Source organism: Rhea americana, unplaced genomic scaffold (genome assembly GCF_003343005.1).
Source record: "Rhea americana isolate MKP2758 unplaced genomic scaffold, rheAme1 scaffold_6, whole genome shotgun sequence".
Taxonomy (NCBI): domain Eukaryota; kingdom Metazoa; phylum Chordata; class Aves; order Rheiformes; family Rheidae; genus Rhea; species Rhea americana.
Genome location: NW_028186756.1, coordinates 3,259,441 through 3,276,605, shown reverse-complemented (window position 1 = coordinate 3,276,605; position 17,165 = coordinate 3,259,441). Strand labels below are relative to the sequence as shown.

General features: G+C 39.0%; 1 protein-coding gene across 2 annotated transcripts in view; it reads left to right on the top strand.

Annotated features, from left to right (window-relative positions):
- GRIA3 (glutamate ionotropic receptor AMPA type subunit 3) overlaps positions 1-17,165 on the top strand; it is a 154,812-nt gene that overhangs the window by 901 nt on the left and 136,746 nt on the right. For both annotated transcript variants that reach the window (XM_085319683.1, XM_085319682.1), the window contains exon 2: positions 168-326. In XM_085319683.1, coding sequence (XP_085175809.1) covers positions 168-326 — 159 coding nt within the window. The remainder of the gene's footprint in view (positions 1-167; positions 327-17,165) is intronic.

Here is a 17,165-nt window from a genome sequence, read left to right as displayed (position 1 = left end):
AGGAGAAGCGGCCGCGGCGGGCCGCCCTGGGCGCCCGGCCGGGAGCGCCTGTGTCCCGCGTGCCCGCCGCCGCGGCGTGCCGCGCGGGGAGGCAACTTACTACAGCTGCCGCTTCTTACGGTTCGTTCTGAAATACCTCCCCCCCCCCCCTTTTTTTTCCATCATAGGTGGACTTTTCATGAGAAACACTGTTCAGGAGCACAGTGCGTTTCGGTTTGCTGTGCAGTTATACAACACGAACCAAAACACCACAGAAAAGCCCTTCCATCTGAACTATCATGTCGATCATTTGGACTCTTCCAACAGCTTTTCAGTGACAAATGCTTGTAAGTAAATACATGCCTTTTAAAAATTATTTCCCTGTTATCCCTGCATTCAGTTTTTCCCTGGTAGCCTGGAGGTATCATTCATAGGATGCAGTGCAACAAATGTGTGTGTGTGTGTGTGTGTCTACTGACATGAGGTTTAGTGGCTTTGCAGCGTTGTATGATTTAATAATATCTTAGGGAAAGTTCTCTTACCAGTCCTTCCCCCCCCCCCTTAATTGTTTTACAGAAAAACGACCTGTGTTACTTACATAGCAGTGTTGTGCAGACGTGATCAGTGAATCCTTGCCGGAGTGACATGCCTTTTTGCTAAGACTACAGCCTAGCTGTGTGAAACAGCATAACTCGCAAATAATACCATGTAGGAGTAAAACAGAAACGGCTGTTTACAAGTGACCTTGAGAYAGAGCTGGAGGGGCTTACTTGCCTCCTGTACTCTAAAATACTGTTTTGTTTTAGATTTTTTTTCCTTTCAATGAAAGTCCTGATTAAAAACTGAAGAGATTATAAACTGATGAATACCGCTAGATCTGAAGGGAGAGAAGACAGAATCAGGATGTTTAGCACTATGAATAATAGCTTTGCACAAGCAATGCCTAGGTACAATTTGAGCCTTTATTAGCAAAGAAGGCAAAATAGAACTTTGTTAATGAACTGTGTTAATATGGTGTTAGAAAGAGAAATCCCTTTCTGAAAGACTGGTGTGTGTGCTGCATTTAAAGAAAGCATTCATTTACCAATTGTAGCTAGTGAATATTCGTTTTGCTGTCTGAATGAACTTTTTACAGTTTTTTTTCATAAACCTTTGAAAACGTATAGTGTCTTATTGAGAGGTAGTTACATACATTTTACAATATACAGAAATATGTATGTATATGATCTAAAGGACCTCTTTAGAGTGTACCAACTTTGTATTGTAAACAGGATTTCTGTTCACGTAGTCTCAGTATAAGATTTTTTTGAAGATGAAGTACTGTACCAATGTGGAGTCCTGAATATTATTATTTTTTGTTTTAGAACAATGTTACCATTTGAATATCCTAGAACAATGTTACCATTTGAATATCCTATTTGTTTATTTTTTTAGGAGGGCTAGAATAGTTCTTTTATTTTTCTCCTATATAATATGAAGGTTAGAAAAATAGATATCTCATTCTTCCTAGAATTTCAGATATTTTCTGGGAATTCATGSTTGGAAAACATACAATAAGGAAATACTTGGAGAAATTGCGGGCTGATGTTCTAACATACCCCCATGTGATTGTTTCTTGTTAGTGCAGCRTCAGAGTTTTTAAAGGAGCTTTGAATTAGGACCTTTAAAATTTTGGGGGGGAGGTATTTATGTAATATCCAATTAAAATATTCAGTAAAGTGGAAAAAAGAGTAAATAAGTGTGCCTGTACTTTGCATCTTATTTTACTAATCCTATCCTGCCTCAATAGCTCTTACAACAAACATCTGACTATTAATCCTTAATCAGTGTAATCCCTTCAAGAGGCTGTATCTCAAACATAGTTTCCTAAATATCAATTATATGGATTTAAACTAAATACATTAAACTGCTTAGATGATTAATTATTAATTGTCTTTAAAAGTTCTACCAGCACTTTTTCACAGATCCACCAAGACAAGTGAAGCACACTTGTTCAGAGGCAGTCAGTATATTATTTAGTTAGTGTGCTGCTCATCTTCTGATGGCTGATGATTTTTGTYGTTGCTTAGTGAAAGCTACGGCAATTTAGCAAGATAAGAGTTGGTATTCTGTTGTATTGGGCTACATGTTCCAACAGACATACCACTAATGCAGTAAAATTTGGAGAATTTGAATCTCTGGAGGAACCTTGGACSAGAGGATACCAACCTATAGTAACCTATTTAAAAATAGCAGATGTGAAAAAAGAAACAGAAGGAAGAAAATGAAAAGGTGACCTTGTCCGTAGCAATGCCAACCATCTAGTTATGCTGTTGGTAGGAAAATAATACAGTGAGTCCAAGTCACCAGTCATTGAGAACAGTTGCTCTTTTCAGATCTGTAAGCAGTTATCTCTGAGAGTCAGAATGCGCATACATATCAATGCGTGATGAGGAACTAATAGCTCATCACGCTACATGGCTAACCTGTAAAACGTGCTGGCCTAAATATCCTCACTTCCTAGTGGAGTAGCAGATAATTTCAGGGTGCTGCCGTAGCCACGAAGGAATCCTTTCCACAACGTTTTTACTTCTATTGAAGATGGGCATAAATTGTCTCGAGTGCTGTCACACAACCTTTTGATCGATATTTGCAATTGGCAAGGACCCATATGAGAAACCTGCAGTGACTCTGCCTGCCTTCACTGGRGAGAGAGGCTGCAGCTGACTTTGTGGTGGGATATGGAAAGAAACTGAAAGGAAATCAGAGAAAGTAGCATGTGTAAGTTGAGCCTAGCGCCTGTACTAATCGGTAACCATTAGCTTTTCCCCTTTGCTCTGAAGTATATGACAGTGACTGTAACAAAYGTTCATGTGCGCAGGAACTGAGTGGGGCTTTGTTCAGGAAAGGCTCATATTCTTACTGTACGACTGCACATCCTGCCTGCTTGGTGCAATCTGGTGCATTCCAGAGGCAGGAAAAAATCTCTTCTGAAGCATCTTCGTGAGCCAGAAATAAAAAGCCAACCTCTGATGGGGTTGATTTGGCAGTATCCCATGATGAGAGGAAACTTGTTTAGAAGCAAAAAGGAAAAAGAGGAAAAAAAATCCTGCCCTAAGCCCCTCCCTCTCATTCCCTTTTCAGTTAAATGATGCTCAATCTGATTTCCATGTACAGCCTTTGTATTCCCTGTTTCACTGCTAACACTGAGCTTTTCTATGTATTTAATTTACACTTACACACACATGTGTGCACACGCATATGGTATTCATCCACTCTCTATCTACTCGCCTGTTTATTTAGCTATGTGATACCTTCACAGAAAGTAAGTGCAAACACAAGTGAAAATTCCAGTGTATTTAAAGGTGAATTAAAGTTTTTTTTGTTTTTTTTTTTTTGTTGGCTTTGGGGGTTTATTCATCTCTTAAAATATGCAGCTCTGTCATTAGAGAAAACAAAAAGGAAAAAGTTAACTTGAGGTTCATATGGATAAAATGAAGTAAATCATGAATGGCATATCTTTCCTTCAAAATTGCTCACAAAGGGAGGGAGCTGTCTTTTTCAAAATGTTAAGAGTTTAACAGCTCAAATTCATCAGTCAAGCATTCTTCACGTTTTTATTATAACCTCTGATGGAGAGTGTTAGTATTAATGTAGAACTATGCGTACAGATCTGTAGATCATATTCCCTAGAAATAACCCGTGTATGTCTTTCTGCTCTGTACTTGTAGTGCACTATACTAACACTGCTCTAGCCTCTGCAGTGTCAGCTCATTAGCACACAGATCTCATATTCCCTCTCTGCACTGTCATTGCAAAAAATTGCTGTTGTACACCTCTACAGCCAACAAATGTGCTCTTGGATTATGTACAATTTCTGAGAAATATTTAGAAAACCAAACTCAATCTTACAGATAATCTCCATGGAATTTCTCAAAAGAAAGCATTAGTTTTTTGTTAAAAATCTGTTGATCATGTAGTGATAGTGGTGGGATGTGTACAGGAAAAAAGGGACTTCTGATTGCAGAATCTAATTAATCTACAGGCAGATTCTTTCTCTCTGCTAAGCCTAAGCTATCAGCTGTAAATTCTTGTCCCATTAATTTTTTTTAAATTCATTTCTCATATATCTTCCTAACCCAGAAGGGTCTTTTTTACATTTTACCAAATTTTGGTGTATAGGTTTTTTTCTTCTCTCTGCCCCACAGGCACTTGTTCTCTGAGAAATGAAAGAGGGAAAATATAATCACGTAGTTACCTTAAGTTGCTAAAATCCTTTAACTGTTTGGGCACTTTCTTGAGGGTTTCAGAATTCTACCTTCCTCAGAAAATTATTCTTTATCATCCTTGTTCTCCTTGTGCTTATTCTTTAAAATTAATCTAAGATGGTTTTAATGGAAGAAATGTCTGGTTTTTGTTCTGAGAAGGTTTCAAATATGATACCACAGGGCTGGTGTTGGATAATTTTTCCAGTTTAACTGTATTTATTCCCTTTCCTGACACACAGGCTCATATGTATATGCTCATGTATGCGTGCACGCATGCACGCACACACTTTATCCCTAGGTGCTGCTCAGCATTTCTTTTTGCCAGTGGGCAGATAATTTGCTTCCCTTGCATCTGTGTAGTCTTGTCCAGCTGGCAAAGGACACTGATGCTGAAAGTGGTCAGCTCCCTGGTGCCAAAAGCATAAGCATGTCTCTCTGAAAGTCTYGCCAAGTTTAGGCCATACACTGGTGGTTTTGCCTGAATAAAGACCACAGGGTAAGTGCCTACCTCTCAATAAAACATGCACCATGGTTTCTCTAAGCATTCTGTGGTAAAACACCTGGAAACGTGCTCTCCTCACAACTCTGTGCATTACTCATCCGAAAAATGCCTTTGATCCTATGGAACTTCCTCAAATGTTGCAAGTTACTGCTGTGTAAGAACGAAAATAAGCTGTTTTTAGCTCAGGAATCAAAGTTTTTGCGATTTTGGGATAGATGGAAAAGTGAAATAAGATATTTTTCCATTAAAGCTGGTCCACACTTCTTGCAAACCAGATGAATTGTTGTTAAACTGAATGTGGTCTTGATRCTACTAATAGCACCCATATTACTTTAAATTTATAATTTAAAGGGTTTCTTTATTTTAAAATAAGCTGAATCCTCTTTTCTCCTATGCTACATATATATGCATTTACATACTGTTTAGGTGTTATGATTATACTTAACTCCRTATTTATTATATGGACACTCTTATGAAGTTCACTGAATGAGTGGAGAGTAAAGCACTATGCAGAGAGCCATTTCCTTGTTTAATTTCAGAGAGATTTTGTGCTGATCTAGAGATCAATTCATGCTCTTTCTTAGATAGCAGTGGGCCTGCAGAACCTATTGGACTGTTAACGTGAGTTGGAGAGCTACTAATTAACTCCAAATCCTAACAAAATGTGTAACAGCTGTAGTCCACTTCCAGAAGGAAATGGAGTTGCTGTGATGGGAAACTAGCATGCCACAGTAGCTTTTAACACSAACAGTGTGCAGTCTCAGGAACTGTTCAAGAGCTACAGAAGATGGCAGGTTTCTTTCCCTTGGGTTCACTGTGCACTGGGTCTGTCCCAGTAGTGTCTGGGAGGTAGGAGGCCAGTCCACTACAAGTGTAGGTTTGTTATGCAAGACAGTGTGAAGTGAAAAGTTGGAGAGGGAGCTGGTGTATCTTTAATGGTTTTTTATTTTTGGCACAATCCAACAACTTAACATTTTTCCACCTAAAGTACATATTTTGTCATTAMTCCTTTTGGAATGCTAATTGTTTTAGTTAGACATGCTTACAAGTTCTGGAATATGTTATTTTAAAGTAGCAGCTATTTATTTTTATAGTTCAGTTTCAAATCAAACAGTATCATTGAAAACTGTGGTACCCTTATTGTGGGAAAGATGTTTATGTTGGTTTCATGTTTGGTATTCAAGGTACTGCCTAGGATCAGTAATTTTTATTCTGTGCAATGTAAGGCCTGCCTTCTAAGGCAGCTTCATAAGACAACCTAAAAACTCCATACCTATTGTCATGAGGCTTAAATTTGCTACACAAGGGTTTGTATCTCCATTAGAACAATGTAGCAGTCTAAAAATAGAAAGCTAAAAATGATTGATCTAGATCAAACTAGTTTTATAGAAACTGTCTAATGATCACTGTAGTGAAGCAACTTATTCTTTCAGAAGTATGTGTTGTGTTTCCCATCAGAGGCAAATGTATGCATCTCTCAGTTATTACCTGCTTTATATTACTGTTGAACTTTAGAGTATCAAATGCCTTAGAAACCTTGAACTTGAAAACATCTTTGAGTTTTTAATTTGCAGTCATTCTATGAGGACTCTGAATAAGAGGCTTGTGTTCAGATGTTTGTAGGTATTGCAGTGCAGATGTTAACACCTATCACAGAGCTTCACAATATGTATTCTGGAGTGACTGTATTTCAGTGAGTCTGGAAATAGTTCTGTAGTATTTCATTTACCAGTGTGTACTTATATGTGAAACATTCAAAGACAGTGTGTGCCTTTCTCAAGATGTAATCCTCATGAGTAAAACCATCACAGAGAAAAAGGAGATAACGTTTCTGTGTGAAAAAGAAGAGAATGAAGGAAGAAATTATGCCAATGCCTCCATCTAGCAGTCAATCCTGCCTGTCTTTCTGTTGAATTCTGAGGTGCTGAGTCTTGTTTCCTCTTCTTCCTAACTGCATCTAAAATAGCAAGTGGCAATGTGCAGCTATCACACAGACACTAATAGGAGGCACAGAGGCCCTTATGCATGAGGATCAACCTGCAGGAACACTGYGATGCAGGTAACTTGCCCAGGCACTTGTAAACAGGATGAATTGCACTCCTAGAGTTGGATAAGTGAGCACTTTTCTGCTGAAATGGAGTGACCTATCAGATCACTTGTGTGTAATTACTAGACTATTTGGACATTTCAGATATGCTCAAAGTTGCTTTTATTTTTTTCAAAAACAATTTACGCATTCACTTTCAGACTACTTGTAAGTTCTGCAATTGCATTTGGGTGACTGGTCTTTGCCCTTGTGTTGGGCTTGTATTCGTTAGGGTTTAGTCAAAAGTGATGTTTGAAATTCCGATCAGGAATGGGGGACAAGTGTAGGGCTGCACTGTGATTCCACTTGTCATGAGTACTTTTTAATAAAATAACTATTTTAGAAATGGTATCTGGAAATATATATTCACTGTCTGATATATATTCCATGTATACTTCACCCCCTGCATATTTCATTATTTTTCACTGAGCTGTGGAGTGGTGCTTGCTGCCATCAGTAGTTTTGCCCTGTGCAAACMTCTAGCATTTGGCCACAAGTTGTATGGTCAAGGGATTAATCATTGGAAATCATTGGCTCTTCTGCTGGCTTTTACTATGATTTGGAGTAAATAAATTGATCATTTTTAGTAGCATAGTTTTGCCGTCTCTTATGCAAGGGTAATACAATTTACCTACAATGACAGATGTTGAAGGACTGTTTGCAGTGAAAAACTTGGAGAGCCTTGGCAAGAAGGGCCTCTTCCATTTTATTGATCACTTCTTTCATACCTCACCCTTCCTTTGGATAAATAATTAAAACAACTCTTCATGCTTCTGAAAAACAAATAAAATAGCACTTACTAATTTGCTGTGCTTGCCAGAAGATGACATGCGTTCCTGCTGATGAACCTAGGAGAACATGTTGCAGCTGTACAAAAAGCTAATCTGTCACTTGAGAAAAGAGGCTCAGCTCTTCACCTGAGATAAGCAAACAAGAACTTGTTGGAAAGAAAACAAGTTCAATATTAAGAATATTAAGAAGTTCTTTGTAATAAGTATAGTTTACACTTCTACAACACAGCATTTGCCTGACTTTTGCTTACCTGATCCACACTGGGGCTGCTTATTTGAGTGGTGGGAGAAAGAAATGCCTTCAGTTGAAGCAGAACTGCCTGTTGGCTTCTCGCAGTGAGGCTTGTAGGACACGCTGTAATTTGAGTCTCACAGCAGCTAACTTTCCCAAGAGATATGRGGCAGTGCATTTAAGGGATTGTTGCCTTCTCTAATTTCTGTGTCTGACTTCCATTTCACAGATCCTAGTCAGAGAGAGGTGCTGCAGTTCCTTTTCTGAACGCAACTCAGACTTTGAATCCTCTGATGTTTTCTAGAGAAAGCAGCATATGTTAGTCTAGCACCAATTTCTGAAGAGTTACTACTCAGCGGCTGGCTTTTGCCAGTTAGCATCTGCAGCAGCTAATGTGAGTAGTACCGAGTTCCTGATGATCACCTTCGTAAGTGGCACTGCAGTGTATCTAAGGCAAATGGTGGACATGAGTTTGCTAATACTTTATGTTATAGGAGAAGGCAGTCAGACTTAACTCAAAGTTCCATTTAAAGCATGATAACTAGACAGCTGAGAGATAGGGAAGTTATACAGCAGAAATCAGGGAAATCTAGTCTTACAGTCCTTTTCAAAAGTCAATGGTAAAACTCACCCTAACCTGTACTGAAGGTTTAAGGGACCCCACGGAAAAGAGAACATTGATCCAAGTTGCTAAAAAGAAGATTAGGAATCCAGTCCTATAAATCCCTGGGTGCCTTCAACACTCGACTTTGTCCCTCCTGAGCTCTGTAAGATTGCGTTGGTCTCAGGAGGTACTGAGTGCCAGTGTCTTTTAATTACTATTTTCAAGCAGAGGCTACTTGCTTTTTTTTCAAATAGTTAGCCATGTTCATGTGAAGAATCACAGGCTTGCTGCATCCTGACACATCTTGATTGGTCTTTGAATCCTGCTGTGAATGCCAAAATCCTTAAAACACCTTTAGGGGGTCAGAGGGGGAGGTGGCTCGGAGAGAAATGGTAATTGATTAGTTTTCTTCAGGTAATGAACTTTCCGTAGCTTCCCGACGTGAGAACCTGAGATGAAGTTATTTTTTTATCAGCTTTTGGATCTTGAGTCTTCTGAGGTTTTATTACTAATGTCCCCAAGTTTGGATTCTAATAGTCTGATGGTGAGGAACTCAAGTTCATATGCACTGTTGTTTCTCAGCGGATAGGTGAGAGCTAATTAGTGTCCATTGATTTGCAAAGGACTGACCCAGGGGTCTAACCCTGCATTGAATCTAAACTGTTAAGGGGATTCTAAATTGTCTTGGAAGTTTAATGTACTCGACCATCTTTCTTCAAAGTGTTTATGCTGTGGTCTGGTGGCATCACCAGAGCAACTTTGCTGCCATCTCTGCAGTCGTGTCAAAAGCAGCTGGACCTGAGGTAATAATAAATGACTAAGTAGTCAGCATAATATCTGCTATCCTACTTTTAATTTCCTTTTTGAAATGCTGTTTTCTAGGACAGTTTATTTATAACTYCTTGATAAATATAAAACAATACTAAAGAAAAACTGGACATGATCTTGCTAGCTAATCCTATTTCAGTCATGCCAGCAGAGTGATTCTCACCACTATTGGACACAACTAATGGCAGTTCTCATACRTACGTTGAGCACTTCATGCAGTTTCAGACCATGTTCCTCCATAGTGCCATTAYCTCACTGCCGTTCTGTGTATCCTAGAAGGGAATGTCTATCCCAGAACATCACATTGCATGATTTCAAAAAGACATGTGATTGAAAATGATAGGAGCTGTGTAAATTACTAATCTTTCAGTTCAGATGGAGTTCCAAAAAGATTTTAAAGATCAGTTTGGAATTGACCAGAAAGTCWCTTAAATAGTGAATTAAATACAATGGCTTTTTTAATTGTTTCGGACTTCAAAAATTCGTTCAGTTCCAGCTGAAGCCAAATTTTATTTTGGAAATGATGATTTTTKGGGGGCTGTATACCTTTTTCCTGACAGAAAGAGTTTAGTGAAGCACATACCAGTTAACAAAATGTTTCTGCAGACATGAATCTGCCTTTTTCAATGTAAGGGTATATAGATGATGGATGTGAAAAATTTTTTGTGTGCGTTTTGGCTCACTGCATTTTCAGGAATGTAGCACAAGCTGTTTGTGACGGATTTTATGGACTAGCAATTTTTATCGGTTAAAAGGCGTGCTATACGTACTTTATACAATCTACAGCCCCTTACTTTATTACCTGGCGAGGCAGTGAGATGACTCCAGAATTGGTCAGAATGAGACCAATTTACTCTCCATGAAGTTTTCTAGGATTCTACTTTGGCAGTTCCAGGTGCATGAGTTACCTTGTTTGAAGCATGAATCAGTATAGCTGTACTATATGCAGAGTGTAGTGGATGTACCAATATTTTCTACAAACATAATGTCCTATTTCAAAAATTCATATGCAAGAGATGAGCTTTACTACCCCTTGTGTTTTGTGTAATATGAAAAGAAATCACAAGCAGTGATGCATAGTTGTGTGTCTCTGCAGTGACCACTAACACCTAAATGTTTTAGTGTTTCATTGCTCTGCTCTAATAGGAAAAGCCTTTTCATATGCCATTAGGTAAACGTGGGAAGTCAAGATTCATGACAAAGTCTTATTCTGATCCRATTTACACCAGAATAAATTTGGGGGAGCCTTGTGGGACTTCGGAGGAGTGAAGCCATGAGAGTAGAGCAGGATAAAAACAGAGCGGTCCATCGTAGGGTGTTCCTGACTGAGCATATGGCTAAGCAAAGGATGTGGGAACTAGGGCAGCCGTGRTTCCTCAGAGAAACTCAAAGGTTCTTCATCAGTAGGCCACCTTGCCTCCTCAGCTATCCAGGTGGTCCATATCTCTGACTTCAGTAACTAAATTTCAAGCCCCCTTGAATACCCCCTTGTTTAATGTTGCACATATTTCCACTCAGAGCTTTGGGAAGTTTAACAAAATGTTCACGTTCAGCAGAAATAGGTGTCCCTTTATAAATGATGCTGAATATCTCAGAAGTATCTGTAATAGACTGCGTAGAGCAGAATTTGCCAAGGGAAGATTTTGTTTCTCAAATGAAACAAAACAGAGTAAATCAAATAGTCTCTAGTGYGAAGTGCTGACCTTGCTTTTAGCAGGAGACACTTATGCCATCTACATGTCTCAAATTTTCATTTTTCTTTTTTCCTGTTTTCCTGCTCCCCATACGTATTTTTCTAGCTCTGATCCTTTCACTACTCTTCTATTTTTCTCTGCATCCACTTATGGATTTTGCAGTTCTTTTGTGAATAGAGACTTTGACGTTAAAGGAAGAGCATAGACTTCTCTGTGAAATTTAACTCATTGCTTCCTTTACCTACTTGGATAAATAGTGATAGTGCATACTGAAAAAGATGCCACCTTTTTTCTGAGGCACTCTATAGCTAATCCAAAAAAACTCACTGGCAAAACAGGGTCCTTTGGCTGAAGCACAAAGCTAGCATTTTAGCCTATTATCTGTAAAAATACCCTGTTATTTTTCATGAATAGTGAACCTATCATGAATAGTGATGCTGCTAACCCCTGCATCCTGGTGAGATTCCAGCTTGGATCATTATCAACATAAACCACTTATCTGAATGAAGCTTCCAGGAGAATAAATTATCTGCACTTCCTGTCTTAAATTCTTATTGTGGTGTTCTGCAGCGTTAGCCTTTCTTTCATATAAGATGCCTTTCAGATTTGAGTTGAGGCAATCTCTGCATACGCTGGAGAATACAATTGGATATTAAAGTATATTTTCCCTGCAGGCCTTTCTGAAAAGATTTTATGCTTCCTTGATAATGTCTGGAGATTCCCTGTGTTAATAAGAATTGTTTTGTTAATTGCTTCCAGAGTCTACTGTTCTGGAATACTCTGCATTAATCAGGATCTTTGCATGAATTTAAAAATGGTATTTTTCTTGACAAAATTGCAAGCAGGATTAATATGATTCCTCCTTTTTATTATGTGGTCCCTAAAAATGTTTATATCAGCTCTGTCTATGCCAGGGTTGATTGCTGGGTTGAATTCAATTTATTGCRGTGTTCTCTTTAAGGGGATTAAAATGTTCTGGACAGTAACTTACTCCTTRATTACTAATTCTGTTCTGAAGAAGGTAGGGTAAGCTGCATGTAATATATGAATTTATCATTTCGGATTCTCAGAAATTCAGCTGTAGAATTCGGTGTAGGGGAATGCGCTTGCAAAAAGTACTGAAAAGTCCCAAAGGCAGGAAACTTTATTCTGCAGAATAGGTATAGGAAGGGCACTAGCAGTTTGAGATTCTGCCRTACTATCCTGCCAGTCTTTTCTGGATGAAAGATGCTATAGAAGTGTAAAGGATTAAGATCAAACTTCCTGGAGGTTCAATACTCTCTATGACTTTGTTCTGCATGAGAGAGAAGGGCCTGCAGTTCATATGCTGCCCACYGGCTTCTCTGCTGAGCCTTCCAAGCAAAGGGTCAATTAGTGCCCATCGCGGGAGGGTGGCTCTCTTACAAAGGCCAGCATCCACTACGAACTGTTCAGTGAAGCTGTCATTAGGGACTTTTCATTAGCTAGCAGCACAGGCTGATATTAATCATTTACCTGAAACAGAAAGACTTCATTTGACCAGTTTAGCTATCTTCCTACCCAGTTTATTCAGGGTTTTTTGTGACTGATTCCCACTTTAACTCTGGTCGAGAGAAGTATACAGTACGGTGCTGCAGTGATTACAGTTGCAGGAGTGTAGAGATATATTCCCGATATAGGGGGAGGAGAGGAAAGCATCCACTCTGAAACAGTGATGATCAAAACCAATAAAGAACTGGAGCTTGGTCAGCTCACTCATTCTCAAAGAACTGGCTTTTCTTTATGACTGTCCCACGGACAATTTTGCTTTAAAAGTATAATAAACACTTTCATTTTAAAACAGCCATTGACTTTCTCTTTGCAAAGTCAGCCTCCATGGTACAGCTCCTCTTATTCCTCTGAGGCATAGAGGCACCAACAGGGTTGTGAGCTTCCACTGTTTGTCCAGTGTTGTCCTTTGAAGGGAGTTAACGGTTAACGTCATTAATCCTTTCACTGATGGTCCTCATGCTGGAAACAGCCCACTGAAATGCTTTCTTGGCATGGCTGGAYGTGTTAATTTTGTCTCCACGTATTATATGACAATAAGCTTGTAAATTGGATAATGCTGCAACTTAGTGGTTGTTTAAATTGCCACCGTATAAATATTGTTGGCAACAGGCTGTAAGAATAAAAAGTGATTGTTTATGGTTATGGATGGAACCATACGACTCTTCAGACCTGGTCCAGCAGCAGTTTGGTTACCTAGACAGTTTATTCAAAGGACCCAGACATTTCTGCAGAGCTCATCTGGAGGAGTTTCTGTGCGGTGTTACACTCTGAAGGAAGGAGTTGAGGTGACGGAGGCTTTGGCTTCGGTTCCTGGGCATCTGCAACAAAAACTGCTGCAGTCCTATGGTGTATTGAGCTCTCTGCAGTGATGTCTCACGGCAGCACAAATCTTACCTGGAAGCAAGTGAGTGCCAATTCTAGCTCCTTGGGAAAACTGGTCATCCCTCTGTCTCCCTCTGGAGCACACTCCAGGGAATTTGATTCCTTACTAATAGGTAAAAATATGGTAGAAAACCTCAGTAAGTCCCAATGGGTTAGGAGTTCTTCCTGCAGAGAAGAAATATGTTCATAGCCTCAGTTGTGGAGACCCTCTGATCCCCAGGCTTATAGGGTGGGAAGCAGTGTTGCCGTGATGGATCACAGGCCCAGCAAGATTGCCAGGGAGAAACAGTCACTTCAACTAGACTGAATGGATCTCTTTCTCAGTGTGGGGATTTGGAAGTTTTCTTTGGGATCTGGACTTGGCAGAGGAGTGGGGTTTTTTTCCCCTTTAGTCAACTGTCTTTAATCCTTTTCCTGTGATTTCTTCTCCTGCCGTGCTCCCAACAGATGGGAGCAGATAGATCATGATTTTTTTTTTTTTTAAAAAAAAAAGGCTATTTCACTTTAGAGAGGCAGTGAACTGGCTTGTGAATGGTACCTTCTGTTCCCCGTCTGCCTGGGTTCACCTCACACCCATCAGCCTGCGCCTTAGTCTCATTCACATTGAGCTCTTTGGGCTATTTGGCTGTGAGAAACTCTTTTAAGGGTGGGCAATTTTAACACTGAAATAGCTTAAAAAAAAATCCAAACCCTGCTCAGGTTTCCTCAGAGCTGACATTAGTTATCCCCAGGGTAGCTTTATTCAGATCATTGGAGATTTCTCTGAATCCAGTCYGACTTTTGAGATGGTAGCAAATCCTTGAGATCATGTGAGTTTCCTGCAGAACCTTCTGCTGTGACATTGGAGGGATCCTCGTATTTTCAGCGGTGCCTATATGCAAATAAAATAATTGGATGTTTGGAAAAAAACAACAGTAAAATAATTCTTCAGCATTTCATTAGTTTCTTGAAGTCTGCCATGCCTTTGCACCAAAATGAAACTCCTCTGCTTTGCAGTGATGAACCCCCTAAAACAAGCAACTGAAATTAGTATTATTTATAGATAACCACAGGCTCATTCATTCCTCTCAAGCTGTTTATTTCTGGGCAGCCCGGTGAAGCTGACAAAATTGCCGATTGTCTGAAATGCTACTGCCAGTCGTTTGAATGAACAGTATTGATTATAGTTACGGGACTATTCATCTCATACTGGCACCTATACAATCCACATACTATGAAAATGTTGTCTCTGTTGACAGCTGGGATATGAAATAATACACTGAATTATACATCCTTATAGGCAGAATATACATAGACTTTCCTTAATCAGTTACTTGTTTAAGAATAGTGCAAATTACCTGAAGAGAAACATAATGGAGTGGTGTGCTCCAAAGAGTATTATAACACCTTCAGTAGAAACAGCTGGTAAGCAAATTTATGTTGAATTGAGCTGACATGGTGAAACCCCAGTGAGTTCTAACTAGTCTGAAAAATGCTGTGGAGACTAAGTAAATTTTATTTTGTTAAACAAGTAACTGATTGCTTATAGGCCGAAGACCTAAAAGTAACCATTTGTCTACCATATTACCACAGTTTTGTCTTAAAAGCAAAGAAAACTCAGAGGCAACCTCTGTTTGCAGTGCATGTAGTAGCAGTCCTCTGGGTTTATAGCAAGTACCTTCATCTTCCTGATTTTTTATTTAAAAAACACAATGGTTATGTTTGTCTTTACTATCCCTGAAAAGTTTTTCATCCTGCAGGCTGTCACTTAATGGTGCGTATCCCAGTTGCCTGGGTGCTCCATCACATCCTCCTTTTGATACTGCATTTGCTGGAGAGAAGCTTAGCAGATGGCCCTTCAGCTGCAGCTTCTGCCSCATCGCTGGAACAATCTGTTGTTCTAGAGCAGAATGCTAAACAAAACCAGAAGTTGAAGGAAAACCCCTCTCTTGTCCATATAGGATGTTGTCATCCATTGATAGAATGATTCATATTTTGGAAAAACTACGCTTATTAAGTGAAGATTAGCATTTTCAAGTAACGTACTTAAAAATTTCCGTTGTCTTGCTCTGTGGTGATAGAGTGATCAAAAATAGATTGACGTGTTCTGAACATTTTTTAAGTTTCACTAGCGCTTACTTGATTATGTCTGAAATAACTCCATTGTCTTCAGCAGTTACTCCAGATTTAGACTCTTGCGACCAAGATTAAACTTTCCTCACATCTACCCAAGCTGATTAAGATCTGAGATATTAAGCATAACTTGAATGGTGCATGTTGGTGACCGAAGTAACTTGTAGGATGGCAAATATTTGGTTTTCACATATATTTGCAATTGTAGCAAACTTATGAAATAGTGTATTTAAGGTGTCATGTGTAAAATCAGATTCACAGAGTAGATTGACTTAGAATGCCTTATTTAAATGAATAGAAACATGTTTATATCATCCTAATTCTTAAAATGGTATTTAGCAGTTAGTTCTTTATAACAATATCATGKGTAGAAATCTTCACAAATTTGTGTGTTGCTCAGTAGCCAAAAGATCATATTCTTATTCAGCTTCTATGACAATTTTCAAATGGATTTTTTTTGCTTTAATACTTAAAATATTTAAATTTTCAACAGCATAAACTATCAGTTTTCTTAATTGGAAAATCAATTTTTTCTCRTGTTCTTTCTTTTTTTCCCATGGTTTCAGATTTTTCTGTACCGATATGTTTTAGCAATGAAAACAAACAAATGAACAAACAAAACCAAAAAAATCCTTCATTTGGGCATCTCCTGTCGTTGGTGTTTCAACTTCTAACAAGCAATTTCTTACTTGTCTGCTGATTTAGAGCAGCAGCTCTACATTTCTGCTTTCTTTTCTTTTATATCCGTCTCTGTAATGAATATGTGCAATACCACTGTGTTAATTGATAGTGGTTTTGTGGGTTTTTTTTTTTTCATTCTTTAAGAGAAAACCTCCTGTTGTGGGGCAGGGTATTTACACGTTCATCCTCCATAAAAGTTGATGTGAGTTAGCTGAATAAATGTCCTACCTATGTGTGGGAGAATAGCCCCCTGCCCCTACATTGTCAGCATGAAGAGTGAGAGATGGAGTCTTTTGATGATCTGTGCAGTGCAGCAGCTGATAAGATACAGCAGAAAAGATAAAACACAAGCTACTGTATTTGCCAAAATTTAGGGATCTCTTAGCTGTGAAAGGCTCTACTTAATTGTTGTAGAAGCTTTCCCTGCTGAAATTATGCATCAGGACAGCACAAACTGAGCATTTGTGATGGCTGAACTTGCTCCTGCTGTTCATGAACCAGATATACTGTAAATGCAAACAGTAGGTGCTCCCCTTACCTCTAATTAAAGCATGTATGCAAGTTTTACGGTCAGTTGCAGTATCAAGTTACTCAGAAAAGCTAACTTGGGAGTTGAAAAGCAGATATTTTCGCTTGGTAAACTATTCTTGACAGATTTGCTTTTCTGGCGTCCTCAGCAGAAAGGATATTTTTGGARGAGGTGGAACAAGGTACAGTGGTGAGTCAATCTAGTGCATGCATGCGCTCTCTTCCTCTCTCAATTATGGAAAACCATGATTCTTTTGTAATGCTCACTTCAGAGTAAAGAGGAAAGTTTCCTGGAAATCCTAAGGAAAGGTAACCTTCCCTAAGTAATATTCTCTTCTTTTTATAGAGCTTTGATAAGACTGATTCTCTGTCCTGCTTGTCTTTGACTTATAGTCCAGGGTGCAAGCCCACAAGTGTGCACATTTCTGACTTTGCACACATGAATGTTTTCATCAAAATTGAGCAGAAC